Raw genomic sequence first — 20963 nt, forward strand, 5'->3', positions numbered from 1 at the left:
TTATGCAACTTCACTTGTAAATCGCACAAGGAATGATCCCTTACCAACACATCCAACTCGGGTGGGATTCAGCTCAAAATCAGGAGGGCACTCACAGGTGTAACTACCAGCAGTATTGACACACGTGCCACTAATGCAGGTTGTGGGATCTGCACATTCATTAACATCTGCAAGAAAAAACAATAGGTTGTAAGCAAATAGTGTAACAGTTCAAACTATCAATTTATCAGAGATAGTACACAAACCCTTTAGGTATCAGATACTGTTGATCAGGGAACTCTAAAAAGCATATTTTAGAAGTTAAATAAACTACAGGGTATTTCTTCCTGAGATATAGGACAGACGTGTTATGTCTGCTCTACACTTCCCCTTYTCCTAACCCAGTGAAATACCAGAAGTTCTCAAAGAAGAGGAGACAGAAATGTAGAGAAGGTCACCAGTCTCCATTTGAGTCTAAGACCTGCTGATTCTTMTCTGCTATACAGTGGGGAAGTATGAATTTTCCTATAAAATGACTCTGATTTTTATAGCTTTGTTAAAGAATTTCCAGGTATTTGATCACGGTATTAACAGAAAAGTAAAAATGCCATGTTCAAAATTATCATTACCTGTGCAGTTACCACCACTTCGGTCCAACTCGTAACCCACTTCACAATCGCATCGGAAAAGACCAGGCAGGTTGCGACAAGTACCATAGACACAGATGTTAGGAAGTGAACACTCATCAATATCTGATGGGGAAAAAAAAAAAAAACAGGTGGAGAAAAATGAGGCTCCCATATCTTTTTAATTACATATAAGAACTGCAGAAAGATTTAACAAACCTGGATCTGGAAGCCTGCACGCCATGTAGCACCAGAAAAAAATGGTGTGCAAGATCTATGCTTGGATCTAATCTGCAGAGAGGTGGTCTTAAGCAAAGCAAAAAGCTGATGCAGAAAGATGAATTTAACTCTTATCTTCAGATTTTTGTAACTGAAGATCTTGAGTTTGGCAGCTAACTTTCATGGCTTTTTGTCTGAATCACTATATCTGATTCAATCCATAATGACTGCTCTACGTGCTCCATAAAGAACGACTGATTTAATACAATAAAAGAGTGTATGTTTACCAAGGACCTTAAAATACTACATTTAGTGTGCACATCTGAGACACCAAGGAAAGTGTTTTAGCAACAGCAGCTAGGCTCTAGATAAGCTATGTAAAGTTAGCTTGAAGGTTATACTGTTAAAAGTAAATCGTTTCCTGACATTATGAAACTTAATGTTTTAGTTTACACAAAAAAACCCACTCTCATAATTTATTTCCCTTTGTAAGTTTCTTAAAAAAAACCCACCAGAACATTTTCCAGGGCAAAAAGCCTATTTATAGTGATGTATTTATGAACTCTATCAAATACTTACTCCTATGAATTAATAGTATGTCACTTGATATGGGTGCTTCTTGACTGACTGAAGTGACCAGTGCTATAAAGCTGCAGGTTTCAAAAGYTGCAATCAAATTTATGACCTTAATCATGTCCACAGCATCTTTACCATTTGCTTTTGTATAAGCCAAGCTTTAATGAAGGATTGCTTTCAAAACTAAACAAAGAATCCTTTTGTTTTGTGTGTGCTTTTTATAAACTTTCTACAGGGTTTCAAATTTTGGGTTTGAACTTCACAGACACCCTCAAAGCAGGTTTACTGCATTAGCTACCTAAACAGAATTTTTTCAGCAAGTTTGGACTTTGAGCCAAAAGCCTGCAGACATCAGTAGGAGTCCTTGCATTTATTATAACAGACTGATGAACAGGTGTCTTTCTGCATACAAACCAATTTCCATGTACAGAAAAGTCATGACTTTTTCTACGTTAGTGATATGAATAAAAGGAATAACTGGCAACAAACTGGACAAGACAAAATGGTAGTTGAAAATGCCATTTAGATCGCCAATCTGACCTACAAATAAGAGATGGTAAGACACTCYCCCAAATATTTCCTGCTTTTCTATAAGAGATCCAAAATAAATCCTAGTGCCCAGATGCATAAAAACTGAAAAAGTATCACTGGCAATTTTCAAGGAGTTTTCAATACAACCACACTTGTAAAAAAATGAATTATTTTGAAACGTAAAATATCATTAAGGCAGAATTTGTTGTGTGTTGTTCAAAGCTTACAAAGAATTACCTTCACATGCTTTCCCATCTGCACTTGGCAAAAATCCCATATCACATTCACAGCGATATCCTCCGGGGGCATTGAGGCATTGCCCATTTTCACAGAGGTTCAAATTTTCTGAGCATTCATCGAGGTCTGCAAGAAGGAAGAGAAGATACAAGTTTAGTTACAATAAACATGTTTTCCTCATCAACACTTGGTTCAGCTGAACTACACACTGCTCCAAGGTTTTAATCACTCCTTTAGCAGTGAACACTTGCAGAAGAAACTACAAGCTGCTTACGTATACAGCACAACTTACATAATAGTGTAGACTATTTTCTGCACATTGAAAACACAACTTCGAACCAAAAGGAAAATCAGTGAGTACAGACTGCTAATGCAGCTACAGTTAATATCAATTGAAGGTAGTATTTGGGGTCAAATTTAGATTCAGAGCACATGAATCTTATTATCGCTATTGTTTCTATTACAGCAAAGCCCAGAGGCAATAATTTAAATAAGGGTTTTCTGTGCAGTGAGCAAACACATGTTTATAGGAGTCTCCATGCCAAGCAGAGAAAATACTGACAGAAAGTGGCAGCATGGTGAAAATAACTCAATCAAAATTAAACTGAAGGTTAACAGTTGATCAGAACAATAGCCTGGCTACTGAACTAAGTTGCCCTCCAGACAGATCGTGGACTTTATTCTCCAGCTGATACTTTATATAACACAAAAACACCTGACTTGTTGCAGCAAAGCCTGGCTGGCAGTGAGAGCTCATAAAAGGCCATGACTGGAAAGCAAAGCTAGTACCTACCAGGGTGAGTGTTGCATGCTTTGACAGAAGGCTTATATAAGGCATGCCCAAGTTTGAGTTCTAGYTACCTCTTGAATTTAGGAGCAATATGTACTCTAAACAATTCAAAAGAAATGCAGAAACTCTGAAGTGCTTCATTTGAAAGACAGAGTTGCTAGATTCCTGCAAATATCATATGGGAAATGAACAAAAAGGCTTGCAGCTTGTGAAAGCCACTAAAACAGCTGAATTTGATTCAGGAGTAAATTACACAGAGAGAATTAATCTGAGTCCCAATGCCCATTTATAAAGTGGAATAACTCAAATTCAGCCTTAAACCTGCTGAGCCAGATTCCCAGATGCCATAAAATTGCTCTGGCAGATGGAATCCTGCTGATTTGCACCAGCTGAAAACCTGGCCCAGCAGCTACCTATCTCATGGCTTTACTCCCAACAAGGTCACCTTCCATGTGTAGCCTCAACAGCAACACCAAAATTCTTTGTGTTATTGCAGAGTTCCTGATGGCTAAACCCGCATGAGCTAATCCATTCTTCAGAGCAGGAGTCTGAAGTGTGGGTGGAAGCATCTCTCTAGAGAGCTTCTATAATCACACTTTCAGTTCCTAGGATTATATTTCAGAAGCAACTACCATCATTCTACATGTCAGCACTGCACCCTGACACCGTGTTTCTGGATGAGGCACTGAAGAGGGCAGACAGCCATACTCACTCACGCATTTTAGGCAGTTTTACAAAGTAATTTTAATACAGGTGCCCTATTAACTATAATATATTATACTAATGTAGACCGTCTAACAGCTACTAATGTAGCTGGTTTATCAATTGGCATAATTACACCACAAAGTGTTGTTTTATYGTTTGCTACCCACTCCGCCTCCATTGAGCTTCAATGAGCTCAAAGCTCATTGAAAACTTGCATTTTAGCTACAGAAAAAAAGTGACTGTTTTAGTCTAGGAAAAATAGACAATATTTTCTTTCAATAAAGGTGAATTAGAAGAACTTGGAAGACAACATACTAGAGAATAATTTCCTAAGAGCCAAAGGCTTCAAAATTTTGAGAGGTATTGAATCCCAGCCTAACTTAGGTTGTAAAGGACCTCTGTAAGTCACTGGCCCAGCTCCTTCTCAAAGCAAGGCTAATTTCAAGATCAGATCAGATTGCTCTCAGCCTCGTCCACCTGGCTTCTGAATAACTCCCAGGATTGAGGTTTTGCATCCTCTTTGGGCACTTGCTGCAGAGACTAAACACTCTCTGAAATAGCAGCCAATATTGGGGTGTACTAGACCTACAGGTACACAGTTCTAATCCTGTAATTGATCCACACTTTATATTCCAGCTCAAAGGGAATTCTGAGCACAAAATCACGAAATATAAATCGTGGATATTAATACACTGATATTTGTGTTAAATTTGTAATACTTGTAAGTTTATCTGCCCGCTGGGTATTCAAGCACTCTTAAGGAAGCTCACCTGTACAAGTGAAGCCATCCCCAGTATAACCTTCTTTACACAGGCAGCGGTAAGAGCCCATCGTATTCTTGCAGTCAGCATGTGGGCTACACATGTGTGTTCCATTAGAGCACTCATCCAGATCTTTAAAACAAAAAACATTAGTTAAAAAACCCCATACCATTAATGTAAACTTTAAGCAGCATATAGCACACAGAAGCTCTACTTTAAATAATCTCCCATAATAAAACCCAAACATGCATGGGGTCATGTGCCTGGAATGCAGGCACAGCTTATTTGCAAGCCAGCAAAGCTCCCTGACAAGGTAAGTGTGAATGTGGAAGCTATGGGACTAAATGGTTTTCATGGGGAGTACCAAGAGACCTCCTCCCACCTTCCATGATCCAGGAGCCCCYGCCACGGGTACATACATTCCCTTTCCACAGCCTAGTCCATTTCTACCATCTCACCTTATCATCAGCTAATGCTGATTTCACAACATAGTAGAGAATTTGTTGTCCAACATATAATTAAACTGATCCGACAGGCAGAACCACCATTTGTCATCTCACTTGGTAAGTGTAGTATTGATTTTTCGAAACTGCTGGGGCCCAGTTTTGATCAGACTTTATAAATACATATTACTGTGCATACTGCTTACCTGTGCACTTGATGCCATTTCCAATCCATCCAGGGCTACAGCTACATTTGAAACTTCCCGCTGTGTTTGTACATATGGCATGTCTGTCGCAGTTATGGGCTCCAATTTCACACTCATTGATATCTGCAAAAACACAGATGTGTTGAAGAGCTTACGGAGCAAACTTTCTCCTATCGAGATAACTGATACAGGAGTTTCTCAAAAAAAGACAATATGAACATGAAAGCAAGTCTGCATTTATTTATAACAAGGCAGTTGTAAATGAAGCAGAAGAGAAGCAAAATCACAATGCGGAAAAGCAAGGAAACATTTCACATTCAGCACACCTCAAACAGGCCCTGGACTATTTGTTTTTCTGAAAGGTACATAATGCAAGACTGCTGCTGCACCCCAAAGCCTCGGTAACTTTTATAATGGAAGGAGGAAACCAAACACTCAAGAGTTTTTCTTCTTGTTCTTTTTTTTGTTGTTGTTGTTGTTGTTGTTGTTAACTGGTGCACTCAGAAAGAGCATGAGGGCCTAGCATTTGGGACCAGCACCCACAAGGATTCCTGTGGCAGGTGCTCAGCGTCCCGGACTGTGTGTTTTCCGGGCAGTTTTGCAGTCAGATGTGGATCAGATTTGATGACTAAGAGCTGGTGTGAGGACCTGTGCCGCCCTTAAAAGAGAGAGACACCACTACCATTTACTGGCTTGTAACTTGGACATACCTTACCATGTGTGAGGGGCAGAAGGCAACTTTCCTTTTTACCTATCCTGAAGCCCACACCGAGGTCTCAGGTTGCTCCACAGGGCCTGTTTGTTGAGAGATCCTGGAGGTGACTCTGCTCACTGAGGACTCCTGGAACGCTGTGCTCCATGTCTGCCACAGTACTAGCAAGGATTATGATGAATATCCTTGCAACCACCTGCAAACTCCTCCTAGATTTATCTCCAGGCAGTTAAAGCCTGGTTCTGCTTTGCTAGAGATGTTAAAGAAGGTGCAAGATGGTTGTAAAACTTTATTTAATGTGATGGCTGATGAAAGCCAAACTTATCAGGAATGCAATTTAAGAACTAAGGAAACCTAAACACAGTGGAAAAAAACTCATCAGCCTAGAAGATAACAGGCTGCAAGTAATGTGGTCTTCAGCATAAGCACTCTTGCCAGCATATTCTGTTTCAACATTCGTAGTCTTCACCTTATTTTGACTCTCAAACCATGTCAAAATGTTTGGATGAGGAAAAAAAATAAATAAAAAAAACCCCCACCGAATGCCACCTTTCTGTATTAATGCTTCACACAAGCACTTGAAGCCTATATAAATGGACAAAGTTTTGATAAATTACTAGTGGTAACTAAAACAAAGCTTGCRGGAATTGTCTTACACGGCTTGTGGATTTACAGTGCCTTCTGCAACCCAGTTCCCTCTAAATGTGCTTTGGCTTTGCTTCCATGAAGGGTGTAACCTATCTAGAATTCACATCAAGCCATCTACTATTTCTACCACCTTTCTCAGCCCTCCCAGATGCCTTTGCTGTTATATTAGGGCAGGGCAGAGAAGTCATGAAGGGAAGTGTCCAGGTAAGAACTCAGCTGTTTCCTTCGTGACCCTACCCTAGGTCATCTGCTAGCCCCTTTTTATGCAAAAGGCCATATATGCATATGCCCAGTATATTTTGTCCCTTCACAAAGGCAGCATGTRACTCTGAGAAGCAGATAAAATACACCCATCATTCTCAAATTAAATTCTCAAATTCAGTTACTGCTCAAACACACTGGTGKTTTTTTTGTTTTGTTTTTTTAAGCCTCTGCAGTGCAATTGCATCCAATCTTAAYTTTCTGGTTTTCTTTCTAAACGAGACATGACTCTGAATCAGAAGTCCAGACTTGAATATTTCCATAATTTTAATGCTGAAGTCTAGATACAATCTAAACCTGGCAGCTGGAATCTACTATTAATATTGCAGGCTGCGCYACCAATCCCCCAAACATGCAAATGGATGCTTCCTTTTTCACTTTTTTTTAAAAAAGAGTCAAGAGCAGATAATCTTAGTATATATTTGCCTTTAGCATATGCAGAAACTCTTAAGCAGATAACATGACCCTGAACAGGAAACTAGTATCTGTTAAAAATCTTAAAGGTGGTCAGAAGAAATACTCATTTTGGCTTGAGCTGAAGAGAAAGGCTAGTAGGAATTTCTGGAGGTCACTCACAGTATACATTGACATAAAATGCCCAGGCAAACACTCTGCATGTTCAACTTTGCATACTTTCAGAAAACAAATTCTTGAACTACCTCTAATATAAAGTTCGCGGCGTGTTTGATTCCAACAGCCGCGTACTTCCTTAGACCCTCTGGAGCCCCACACAACAACACAACAGCCATCATCAGCTCGAATACTTTTTTCCAAGAATTCTTCTAGCCACCAGTGAACACAAACAGCAACTTGCATGCAACAGCTACGCGCAATGAGGGCATGTGTGGGCCAAACTCCCAGGCAATCCTAACAGCAGCTTTCAGCTCTAGGCAAGCGTAGCCCGGCCCGCGGTGCCCCCCACTGATGCCTCCCAGTGAGGAGCATCGCGGGGACGGAGGATCCTCACGGATCCTTCACGGGGACTCCCAGTGTGTCCCCGTGGCGGCCGCCTACCCGTGAGAGCCCCGGCTCCTTTGCGGCATGAAAACTGGGAGTCCAAATCTCTGTCAGAGCAGGGGTATTTAGAACGGGATCAGCTTTCTCAGATATCAGCCACCAAAATGCCTTTCCACTTGCTTTGAACAAAATCCTGAAATCCTGCGCAGCTTTTAGATGGGGGAAAAAAAGAAATCAATAGATTTCGGTGCTTTTTGCCTGGGTCGAGATCAAGAAGGGAATGCAAAATGTGTTTGCTAATACCTTCTACGCTTACAGGGATGTTGCAGGGCTTACTCTACTGCTGCATGGAAAGTGCTTTCAGATACTCTGATGAAAGCTGATTGAGGCATATGAAACACCATCATCAGCCTCACCCCAGACTTTACTTATTTTGAAAGCTATCTGCACTTAGCTCAGATTTTGTTTTGCTTTAATCCCTATTCTCTCCTTTCATCATATAGCTGAGTTATAAGCCTAAATTTATTACACTGCAATTATTTCCAAGGCAAAAGAGATCTCAGACCAAACACGGTCCTGTGTAAACAGGGCAGTGAAATCAGGGGAATATATGCCTGCTTAAACTGGAGCTTAATATGGATTTATGTTTCCATAAGTATTGAATTATGACTTCACAGAAAGAAACAAAAGGGAGAAGCTGAGCTCTGCAGGGAAATTAATTCAACATAAGTATCTTTAATAAGAGCAAGAGTCCAGACTGTGCTGTGCTGTCTGCATGGCAGTACAAACAGTACCACTCATTTCAAACAGCTCTAGCTGCTGCTAAGCAGTGGCTGGAGCAGCCTGAGTGACGGTATCGCGACCCAGAGCGCACGCAGGATGACACTRCCACACCAACCAGGGTTTCACACAACGGCCTCTTCCCATTGATTTCGGGGGGATTTTCACTAAAGAGCAAAGGAGTGAGTCATTGATTTATATCAACCTTCTCCCTTCTGCCTCGACCATGAGGCTGTGACAAGCCAAGGAAAATAAAGACATTCCAGTGTGAGCCTGACACTGCATCCTCAGCTCGTCCYGCGGTGCCCCAGTCCTGCTGCACACATGTTCTCAGCTCTGTAATTGCACAACTCCCATTAATACTAAGGGAGTTGTCTGCCTCCAACAGATGAGAATACGCGTGATAAATAATATGCAGATCTGACATCATAACAATTCTGAGCGCTATGGGAAAAAAACTGTCAGTCACCACAGTTTGTTGGCTCCTTCTCTCCTCTGGACAAAGATTTTTTTCTCTCAAGTCTTTGGCTTTATTAAAGTGTCTCTCACATGAAGCACAGAGGCTCAAATTTTTAGAGCTGTGGATGTGCAGCAAAGACACGTACTTTATATATACCTGCAAGGGTGGCACTGTGCTTGCACACAGGGCAGCTGGATGAAAGAAATGCCAGGATCTGCAGAGGGAACCCCCACGCAGTCTGTAGGTGTATCATTAAAAAGCAGCCAGAGAACAGCACGGGGATAAGTAGCCTTGCCTACACTGTGGGAACATCCAAGTCATTCCTCCACATTTGAAGAGAAAGAGTGAACAATAACCCAAGAAAATTCACGCATKCATACATGCCAGGGAGGACTCATGGTACTCTCTGTACTACTTATTTTCTATTAAGTTCCACTGGGGCTTGGATAGCCTGTAAGAAGCCCAGTCAGTGTGTGAATTTAATTCAGGCTCTGCCTCTAAACCAATACTCCAGSTCAGGAATGATGCAAATCCCTTCAGCATCTGTTGTTTTTTTTTAAGCTTTTTTGGAGTGTTCTGCATATCTGTGTGTTTTGTCAGCCAGAGGAGCTGCTGGTGTTTTGAGGCTGGGTCGGGTTGGGTTCCCCCAGGGCCGGTCACCTGCCRCGAGTCCCACGGTGTTCCCTCCTTCAAGCCGCTCCGGGGCGGTACAAGGAGGCATGAGGAGGAAACATTTTACAGAAGAGAAGACTGAACTTCAACTTAGTGCTCATTCAATTAAAAAAAAAGAAAAAGTGGAAAGATTCCCTTATTCAGAGCTCTGTACCTGTAAAACTGTTTTCTCTTTTGGAATTGCTCTTGGACTCACCATCCTGCGCTGGAAGTGCCTCTCAGAGTTTCACATGGGGCAAACATCAGTTCTTTGCCTGACATCCATGCTTACAGCATCGGCCTGGGGCGCAGTGTGTTATTGCTGGACAGATGCCTACTCACAATACACTCCTTCTGTAATACCCCCTTTTGGCGGGCAGTATCTTAATGTTATTATCTTTTGGTATTTGGCCTGAGAGCGCCAGCTCCCAGTTTCATAAGGGGAAATATATTTGTTTCACTGATACCAGAACTCTCTTGTGCCCTCAGACTGAGGCACAGCGTATTATTAATGGCCAGAAGCCAAAGGCAGAGGGGAGAGAGGCAAGCTTTGAAACAGGGCTTGTCGTGCAAACCTCAAAATGTGACGGACCTGCCTCTGGGTGTATATGGCACGGGCCGGTTCATCCTCTTGCTGCACCAGCCTCCTTTCTCTCTCCAACCCTTCTGCCTCCAGCCACAAGAGTACTCGCTATCCCTCTCTCTATAATCACCATTACGGGGGCAGCGTTTTGGTCTTTGACCCCATAGCCCAGATTCAGGCCACAGCAGGACACCTTGCATCAGCTCCCTGAAGTGCCAGGGAGAAGCCCAGCTGACTTTGGGAACACGTCTACTTTTCATACAATGAAAACAAAGCAATTTCTGCCCCAAAGTTCACCTCACATCCACCAGGAATGACCAGGAGGGCTGCGCGCACAGCACTAACTGGCAGGGATGCATGGAGGAGGTCAGAGCAGAATTTGTTCCTCTGCAAAAATATTAGAGCTAGTAAAGCTATGGCTCTATGTCAACAGTGAAATATTGCAGATTTACAGGCAATACTCCAGAGTGGTGATGAATCACAAAATGCAAGTGCCAATAAAGGATTTTGTTTCTGCACTCATACATCTATACTTTATTGACAGAAAAAGCAGAAACAACATTTATCATAAAGCTGGGCAATCTGGAACTAGGATAGGGGAAAACACTGCAATATTTTCTCCAGTGGCTACATACCATTTGCTTGCACACTAAAGTCTAAAATGAATTACCCTAAGTCAGTCCTGCAGAAGTTAGCTCTGTGAATGGAAATTAAACCATTTGTAGGAAGTTGCCAAGGAAACCTGCATCTACAATATATATTTTTGCAAAAAGCATTTTTAAAATTTATTTTTGTTACTAAACTCTACCCACATTCTTACAAAGAACCAGGGTGGGGGGAAACTAACATCTGTGTGGGATGGGAATGTAAGTCAGTGGGTGGATTCTGAATACTGTTAAATGATTGGGGAAAAAAAACATGTTTATTTGTTAAAATGGAAACAATCAGTAATGACAAGGGAGCTGAAATATTTAGACAAAACTGTAATGGAACCCAGAGGACGTTATTTAGTTGTTCTCATGGAACAGAGAACCTCCCATTCAAAGCGTTGTAGACATTTTTGTAATATTTTTTCTATCAAAAGTTCCCAAAATCAGCGGATGCTTTTGATCTGTAGGACAGAAATTGCACCCTAGGATCAAGGGTGCAAGGGTGTCCTTCAAAAGGACAGAGCTGAAGGATGCTCTAATAGGTCTCCATTATCTGGGCCTGGAAACTTTGGCTGTGACAGTAAAGCTGGGCAAAAATGAGGCAACAATTCAAAGCTCCCCACCAGCAGGTCAGATCTTTTTAAAATCTAGATTTTAAATCTAGATCTGCAAACTGTAGCCACAGTGGAAACTGCATCTTATACTTTGATCCCCACAATCTCTTTAGGATGAAACCCAGCTAGGAAGCTCATGCTCTACTCCCTTCCTTTCCTGAAGACTTGCTTAAATCCAAACGATTCTGGTAATTTGAGTGTGGCCCCATTTAAGGTCTTTCAGCACAACTGAAACTTGATCTTTTTATCTTGAATCACCAGCCCTTTTCAAAAAGTTCCCTCCTCTACAGCATCCGCTGTGACTAAGAGGTGTCCTGGTGGTTTTAGGAGTGACTGTGGCCTCTGTTGAGTGTCATCCTCTCTGCGACTCCTGCATATAGCCAGGAAGAGCAGAAGCTGGGCTAAGGAGAAGGTCACGATGGTGGTGGGAAGAGTGCACAGGGAAGATATCATCTGTCTTCACGGCTGGGTTGGACTTGATAAGGCAACAAGGAGGGAGATACTTCCTCACCTCTCTGACCTCTCTGTAAACGAAACAGTACCGCTTGGGACATTTGCCACTACCCTGTGTCATATGCTGCCAGAATGGTGGCTGTTTGTTTATATTTTCCCAGAAGCCATACCTCTCATTCCATCTTTGTCTCCTGATTATCACTTATTACACTGAGTGGGATAGTTGTGCCATGTGTATCTGATCAGCAAAAGGGATTTCAGGTCTAGAGAACTAAAGATCTTTACATAAGATAACACAGAAACACGGCACGTTGAAATGTTGGTCTACAGGGTACAGTTAGGACTTTCTCGGATTCAGATCACTTCACATGGAAGTCAAAASCAGCTATTACTACACACAGCCATTCGTCCAAGGTCCAATACACAAAGTAAAACTCAGCTCTTAGATTGTTCTACAAGAACTGTTAAAAAAAAACAGATATATGTCCCTTCATATATCTGAGGCACTTACAAAAATATATTACTAACTCTGTAGTATAAGGGCAGATTAAGAATTAAATTTTGTCTCAAAAACATTGCCAAAAATCAGTTTGCCCTAAGTCTACATTAAAAATTATATTAAACATATGTTTGCAGTCATACTTTAGGCAAAGCCTAAGATTCTCAACACCTTGGCTCGAGACACCAGCACTAGGATTATTAATATCATGCCCTCTGAGCCTGTATATCTGAATTTTATTTCTGTTAACTGTCAATACATGAAGTAATGCAAATTCTGCTTTTGCTGAAATATGTCACCATAATGTAGTTTGGTAGTTGTACTGTTGCCACTTCGCAAAAATTGGAAATATACTTTAGCACATACTGCAAGCCATTTGTACTTGCCAAAACAATAGTTGGAACAGATACCYGTTATCTGCATGCACAGCGTACCACTAACTTGTCCAAACCCTCTGTGGTCCTCAGTAGTCTATCAGGTTACAACAAACTTGTTCTGTTCTCTTCGATCAACAACAATATGATAATAAGCCAAACTTTGCTTCCTATCAACATATTGTCACTTGTTTCAATAGGAGCAGCAGCAGCCTGAACACCACAGCACAGAAGTTCAGCAGAAGGCTAATTCAGCAACTTTTGMTAAGAAAATAATTATTTAACACACAAAAGAAAAGTCAAAAGCACAGTGAGAGGAAGTTTTGAATGCTACAGAAATTGGCATGCAGAAACATAATTTTAACAAAAAGCTTGATATTAAAACATACCTGTGCAGCCAGTTGTGCCTTTCTTGCCTGAATATCCCATATCACAATGACAGATAAAAGAGCCCTTTGTATTCTCACAGGTTCCGCTCAGACAGATGTTTGGATGTAGATCACACTCATTAACATCTAAGAAAACATAATTTGACATTTATTTAATAAAATTCTTAGAAGTAACTAGCAGAGTCTCTGGGGTATGATGTTTTGGTACAAAAAATGGGTATATGCAAGCAGAAAACTACATAGAATAGGATTTAACACTGCCATACTATACTTCATTAACACATCTTGAATTTCAATTTTCCTTAAAATATAGACTCAAATTCAAATCAGTACTACCGAACGAATATGTCTATTTATTCTTGCTTTCTATGTATACATACATGAGTATTCATTTCTATCTGCATACACACATGCATGCATACATTATCTAGTTTTGCACAGTCCTTTCCCCTCACACACTCCAGATGTTTACTTTAAATGTGAATATTCTTTCTCAAGTTGCACTACTCCTTCACTCCCATATTTTGTCCTACCAGCACAAAGCATTCACATATGGTTTTATCTTATTGAGAGGTTTAAATCAGCATTGACAATTTATATTTTCCATGGTGTCACCTACTAGCATTGCCCTTCTGCAAGTCCTCTGTGATTTGAGCTGCATAAAAGCTGGCTGGAAGAGGGCCCAAATAAATGATGCTATAGATCATGCTGTTTGCATCCCAAACTGAAGTGGGGCTTCACAGTGAAATAGAAAGATTACATTTGGATTTGATATGTAAAGGCAGTGTAATGTGGCTCTTCCTACTGTCTAGTGGCCAAGATAAGGTGCAAGAGCAATACTTCTAAAATATTGTTTGCCTACTTGGAAGTAGTGCCTCAACTAAAGTTTTTTTTTTTTTTTCTGAGTTAAGTTAGATTAAGAAAGATGTGCTTTCACTTGCCTACACAAGTCTTCATGTCTTCTGATGCCATGAATCCATCATAGCAAAGACACCTGTATTCTCCTGGGATGTTTGTGCACTGGCCTCCATCACAGATGTTAGGATTGTCTTCACACTCATCAATATCTACAGGGAAAAGTCAAATTAATACATGCTTTAGACACAATAACTTTACGAGATGCAACCAACCATTATAATACTCTGGTAATCATGATGAAGATGAAATCACTGCAAATGACTGATTAGTACTTTGCAAAAKTATCTCAGTGGGTAGACTCCCCATCTCCTGGTAAAGTCACTGGTAGATATTACTCTCTGACTCTAATGGATGCAGCAATCAACACTGTAGGTATAAAAGTCAGTGACAGAAAAATCTACAAAAGCTTTGTAAACATCCCATGCCCACAAAGCTTGGGGATTCTTGGATACAATTCATTATTGCTAATGTCAATAGAAGCTCTGAAGTTAAACTCAGTGATGAAAATATCAGACTTTACGGAGGAGAAAAATGCAGAACCCCATGCAGAATACCTCTATAAGCTTTATAGGTTATGACAAACTTGAAACAGGGAGTTGAGCTCATGATGGGAATGATTACAATACAAACATTTATTTCACTAAGAGATTTTATGTTTTGGTAGCATTTCAGCTTACTGACTGGCCCAGCCATACGCTTATATCCTCTAGCATGTAAAATGTTTTGTCAATTCACAAAGTTGGCCATCACTAATTGGAACTGAGTTGCAGAAACAGACACTATTATATTAATGTAGCCATGCCTTTCAAAGTCCCAGGGGTTATGTTAGTGTTTCTTAATTTTCATAAAATTCCTAGAATCTTCCTGTGTCAGCACCAACATATACCATCAGGAACAAACACCAAAAACTCTGCTTAGTGATTCCATGGGAAAAAAACATTACAAAAAAGACAAGACTCAATAACACCCTCAGAGAGAAAGGGTGTAACTCATTATCAGACTTGTCTATTGTGGACTGCAGCAATTATGCAGCTGCAGAAAATGAACTCACTTTAAGTTAAAATCTTATGTTCATTATTCTTCTGTATTTCTAGCAGCTAGTGTTTCTGTGGCTACACAACTTCTGCAAGCAAGAAGGCTACCCAATCCCTGTTCATGTTAACGAGCAAATAATGTTGGCAAGGACATTAGCCTGAAAATGTTAATTTACAATGGAATTCGAATTAACATGCAAAATTAAGCTCTAGAAATGGGATAATAACCACAGAAATAAAAGAACTTTATTTACTAACTTGCCACTGTACCGATTTCACAGCTAAAGGAAAACTAACTGACAAAGAACCAGTTGTTTCTCCTAATTGAGCTGATTTTTTATGCATAACCTCACCAATTCAAGCCTGACCTGCTACTGAGCTGAACAGAATGGTTGCGAGTTCAATTATCAAGAAATATATTCCCTAATGGCTTCTAGCCATGTGTGATGTTAAAGATAAAAGACATGTTCACATAGAGAAAAAAAAAAGAAAATGTGAAATGTGTTTCACATACTCAGGTCACAATGTTACTAAACTATGTAGAGTATATAACACAATACAACCAGACTCTGACTAGCACAGTGACCAGAAAATATTGCAAAATACTTTTTTCCCCTTTTATTTTCTCGCTAACTTTGGGCATAAGCTAAGATTCTGGCATGCAGATTTTGAACATTCATCATCTATTTATATATGCAATTAACATTGCTTCAAGGGAAGGAGACAGCAATTTTAGATACTAGAATGGTGGCTAAGGTTACATATCACCCATTTTCACACATCTGGCTATATTGTTAGGTAGATTTTGAGCTGACATTTAAAGATACTTGGTATTTTCTGTCCTCAGTGCATGACAGACATGTAGATAAAGAGTTGATATTTGGCTATGCAAATCATAGGAAAAAAAATCTGACTACAGCATTTGTACAGCATTCTGTAAGCCTGCAATGGGGGACACTCTGAATTTAACCAGGCTTTAAAGTTCTTTCATCCTGTTGGAATGGTAGTGAGTGGCCTCAGGCTAAATGAGACCCTGGTCAGAGGTCTATAAATATTTACAAATTCTAAATGTGAGCTCTCTCTATTAACTCAGTACAGAAAACTCTCCGTTTGTTAAACTATAAAGGTAACTCTATTCCAAGGGATTAACCCTGTTAGATTTCTCATGCTCTTCAAGGAACTCTTGGATGGAATTGGCAAACAGCTGGCAAATTCACATGCCTCAGCAGTCCAGTGGTTGTGCAGCAAGAAGAGAAAAGGAGAGCAGAATCATCCTTCCAGTAACCTATGTGGAAATCACCACGTACAATGACTTACTCAGCTGGTAAGTCCCAGGCTCCCAGAGGACACACTCGGCAATTAAACAGCTCTGAGAATTTTCTCACAAACCCGGTTTACAGGGTGAGAGAGCTGCTTCCTAAGAAAGACTTGTACTCTTCAGACTTGAGTTTGTGCAAAAGTGATTTAGCTTTGAAGTAATGCAGAATACTTGCATTTGGTTAAACAATTAAAAACAGGAATATTTCTCATTTGCTTGAGTAGATGCCACACAAGCAAAGAAGAGGATGATCTACCCCTTTTTCTAGCAACAATGAGCATCGCAGCTAACGATGTTGACGATTCTTTCCATTGACTTCAACTTACTTTGTATCTGGACTTAACACCTTAAGGGAAAAAGTTATCTCCTTTTACTAAATCATTGTCTTTAATTACTAAACTCAGAATGGATTTATAACCCTCCAAATAATGAAGGTAAACTTATCACCAGGATAAGTTTTCCATTCCCTTTAGTGCAACTCATCCCGTAGTCATGAAATTCAATGCTTTGGAGATGTTTACTTTACCAGCAAGAACTTCATCTATTCTTCTATACATTAATACAAACATCCTTTTGTTTTTTAAACAGTGTATTTGTTGTAAGTTTAATCTTGGAAAAAGACAGTCCAATTAAAAAATATTGAAATAAGCCCATTTCATTAGAAAAGTTCTGCAAGATTCTCTTACCTGTGCACGTCCTGTGGTCTGGCATGAGTGCAAAGCCTTGTTTACAGCTGCATTCGTAGCTGCCCTCTGAGTTCGTACAGAAGTTCTCACAGCCACCATTCATTATGCTGCACTCATCAATATCTAAAATGGAGAAAATTGGGAGTCAAAATCCATAATCACAGAATGGTTAAGGTTGGAGGGGACCTCTAGAGATCATCTAGTCTAACCCCTCACCCCTGCTCATACTTTCTTATTTAAAGCACACTGCAAAGACCCACTGTAAGATATCTTTCCAAAAGGGCTTCCTCATTAGCACTTAGATTTTTTTACGCAGTCCTTGAACATGCATGTATTTGCAAATAGGGACACTGGGATGCATGTCAGGCAAATCAAACAGGGAAATAGATAAGATTATTTGGAGTTCCTTTTCTACATAAAATTCATTTTCTACATAAAATCCATTTTCTGCATAAAATCCATTGCTGGATTGCCATCCATCCAACAACATAATTGCTTCCTATGCAGGGTTAAAACTGGCAGATGATTAGTGTCAGTCTTGCATAATCCAAAAGAGTATGCTATTTTACCTGTCATGATYGATTTAATAAAGCGAATACACAGCTATCCAAGGTATTGCTATAACTTCATTCCAAGTAATGGACATGCATACTTTGTTTTTCTGCCTACTGCTCTGACAGATTGTACTAGATTTCTGAATCACAATTTTCAGCACTAAAAATGTCTTTACACATCTATTAAAAAATAGATAATTATTTGAGTGTTATTGTCCCCATTCCCAACAGATCACGTGCAGATTTTGTCCTTACCAACACAATACAGCTTGTCAGGTGTGGACTGATAGCCAGGGTTGCAAGCACATTGATATTTTCCGATCAGGTTGACGCAGTGTCCGTTTCGGCAGAGGTTGGTGCTTAGGTCACATTCATTAATGTCTGTTTCAAGAAAAGAGAGGCACACAGGTGGGGTCTATAAGCAAACAACGCTAAAGCAAACGTCATAAGTGCACAGAGAGCATGGGCGGTACATAAAGCTATGCACAATACCCATTTTGCCTGCACGCCATACCTATACACGCAGAGATATTTGGCGAGATCTGATGGCCCGGAGGACAATCGCACCGAAAGCTTCCCTCTGTGTTGATGCAGGTGCCACCGCGGCAGAGAAGGGGATTGCGCTGACACTCGTCGATGTCTGGGAGGAGGGAACACACGTCGCCGTTACCACAARAACCAGAGCTGTCCCACAGCTGAGGGCAGCTGGGCATCTGCCCCCTTGTGAACACATCCAYGTAGTTTCCCCTTACCCAAGCCCTTCTCCAGCTGCTGACCCTGCTCCCTCTCCAGACCTCACGAGTCAACCTCATCTGCTACAAACCTGACCACATCCTTACAACAGGCACAGGATTGCTCCCCATCGCCCTGCGTATGGCCTATTGCTGCCCCTCTCTGCTGCCTACCCTACTCCAACCCCACATGGACACGCTCTAGGGCAAGCTGAGATTTCTTTCCTTTCTTATATAACCTAAAGCTGTTTTTGGAAGGCCTTTGCTGGAAGATATTTCTTTTGTTTGTTTTTGTTTATTTTCTTAAATGTTAAGATCTTTCTGGATTTTTTAACTGTCCACTTTCCAAACATTCATATTGCAGTTTCAAGCCACAGCATATCTCTGAGGTTTTGATTTGGCTAAGAATTTTTCTCCGAGTTGACCAAGCCCTTCTGTCCCCAAGGCCTGTTCCCCATCACAGTGCTGTCAGACCAGATCAGTTTACTACAGCATGCATAGAGTCTCTATTACACATTTCCAGTCCATAAAAAACATACCCATGCAGTTTTTCATCATCATAAATCCACTCTCATAGCCTTCAAAACAGTCACATCTGAAATCTCCAGGAGTATTGACACAGATGCCTTGGCCACAAAGATCAGGAGAGATGCGACACTCATCAATATCTGTAACACAAAACAACAGTTTAAGAGTTTTCAAATCAGTTCAGTTTTTCCTTTTCCAAATGCAAGTTATGAGACACACATGTAGGCAGCTTACCTGTGCAGTTCCTTTCTTCAGAATCAAGGGCAAATCCACTATCACATCTACACTTAAAACTGCCAATGGTGTTTCTGCATTTTCCATGAGTACAAAGACTGGGAACCATTTTACATTCATTGATATCTGAAAATGAAACAGAGATTAAGCATTCAATCATGAAGCTAGCAATATATCCAAAGAACTACTAAACTGAGGATTTCTGATAAAAAAGTGGCTTATGTGAGTCACAGAAAAATGTAATGAGTATAAATAAAAGCAGATGCCACAATTCTTTATAGATAATTAATGGCTTAGCAACTGTTTATAAAAACTAAGGCTGAAACTACTAACAACAATTGTCAGTTTTATTTACATTTTCACCTCTGACTAAACTTCAGAATGTTTCATTTTGGGGTAACTGCCTTTCTTTAAAAATATTCACGCCCATTCACACTTATACTGTCTGTGGCTTATTCCCACTGATAGCCTGGAAAGAGGTCTTTCAGCGCTGGCTGCTAGAGTGTCACTGTGTGATTCCCGTTAATGCTGGAAAGCACAGTCATAACAAGCCTCAGTTTACAGTAAATTCAATTCTGTTAATTTGAGTTATCACCCTAGAAACATTTCCTCTACAAATGTACTACCTTCATAAGAAATTCCCAAATTATTCCCCTTTCCACGCTTGCCCCACAACAGAATTGCAGATAGTGTACTAATTGGTAGTGTACTGCAGGTACTAATTGCAGATAAGAAGGGATGCTCTTTTGATATGTCCAATTTTGCCTGCCCAGTTTGTCCCAGTTCATGCACTACAGTGCCAGGTTTTCAATGTTACTTCATTGGCCACCACAGGAAGCAAACTTAGGAAAGTGGAATAATTTAACCTCTCTAGCAGAGACACAAATTTAGCATTTTGGGACTGCAATACTCTATGCTTTTTAATAGCCTGTGATACAAACTAGATGAGCTTGTGTTTCATTTTGGCATTACTTTCCATTAAATCTAATGGGATTTCCAAGTGTGCCTAAAAGTCACCCAAGTGCYAAACTACCAAAACAATCTTCAAATCCACAGGAATTCAACAAGAAGAGTAAAAGAAAAATCCAGCAGGATTTTGTGTCAATGAACCAAAAACCATTACATACCTTTAGAGAAAGGCTTTCCAGTTATCTCTATTTTAGTAGAGAACCCAGGTCCTCTGGGACAAAGAGCTTCGAACTCGGGTGTTCCTTTCAGAGGACACTCCTCGCACTCAAAGCCCCAGGCTGCACCCACTGAACAGCAGCAAGCATCCATGCGGTGTCGGCCTGGGACTGGTGATGTGCACTGCTCATCTTCGTGCTGCAGGTAGCAACTCTCCAAGCGAATGTCTGTTGGGCAAGTGAAAATATGTTGACAGAGAAAGAGAAAATTTAATTCACTGCAAACGAATCCCTTTCCAAAATCCCTTCATAGGACAGGGGACTCGGGGGAATGTACCAAATGACACRGCATAGATTTTAAAGGCAAATATTAACATTTTAAAGTTATTTAAAAGTATTTAGTAATTTTGAAGTTTTCTGTAAATCAGGGTTCAACATCTGAAGTAAATTTTGGGTAGGATCAGCTTATCATATCTATATAAGGCCCACTACTTGCTATAAGCTACATCTTGTCCTAAGGAAAATGTTGTGCATTTACTGTTAGCAACAGTCAAACATGGTCTGGACAGAAAATGGACAGTATACAAAACTCATTTATTTCTGTTGCACTGCCCAGTCAAGAAATATAGCATGGCCAGAAACATCACAGGCTTCCTCACGTCTACAAACCTTGGTCCTGGTCCACATCCCTTCCAGCCCAATCCATGGTGACTTTAGTGGGACTACCAATAA

General features: G+C 40.4%; 1 protein-coding gene across 1 annotated transcript in view; it reads right to left on the bottom strand.

Annotated features, from left to right (window-relative positions):
• Positions 1-20963, bottom strand: part of FBN1 (fibrillin 1) — a 137191-nt gene that overhangs the window by 32088 nt on the left and 84140 nt on the right. Inside the window, exons 24-36 of the mRNA XM_026045677.1 lie at positions 20235-20459; positions 19108-19233; positions 18885-19013; positions 18129-18254; positions 17870-17995; positions 17061-17183; positions 14046-14171; positions 13105-13230; positions 5074-5196; positions 4434-4556; positions 2169-2294; positions 609-731; positions 45-167 (exon numbers count right to left, since the gene is read on the bottom strand). Coding sequence (XP_025901462.1) covers positions 45-167; positions 609-731; positions 2169-2294; positions 4434-4556; positions 5074-5196; positions 13105-13230; positions 14046-14171; positions 17061-17183; positions 17870-17995; positions 18129-18254; positions 18885-19013; positions 19108-19233; positions 20235-20459 — 1725 coding nt within the window. The remainder of the gene's footprint in view (positions 1-44; positions 168-608; positions 732-2168; positions 2295-4433; positions 4557-5073; positions 5197-13104; positions 13231-14045; positions 14172-17060; positions 17184-17869; positions 17996-18128; positions 18255-18884; positions 19014-19107; positions 19234-20234; positions 20460-20963) is intronic.

Source organism: Nothoprocta perdicaria, unplaced genomic scaffold, assembly GCF_003342845.1.
Source record: "Nothoprocta perdicaria isolate Ctin4 unplaced genomic scaffold, notPer1 scaffold_41, whole genome shotgun sequence".
Taxonomy (NCBI): Eukaryota; Metazoa; Chordata; class Aves; order Tinamiformes; family Tinamidae; genus Nothoprocta; species Nothoprocta perdicaria.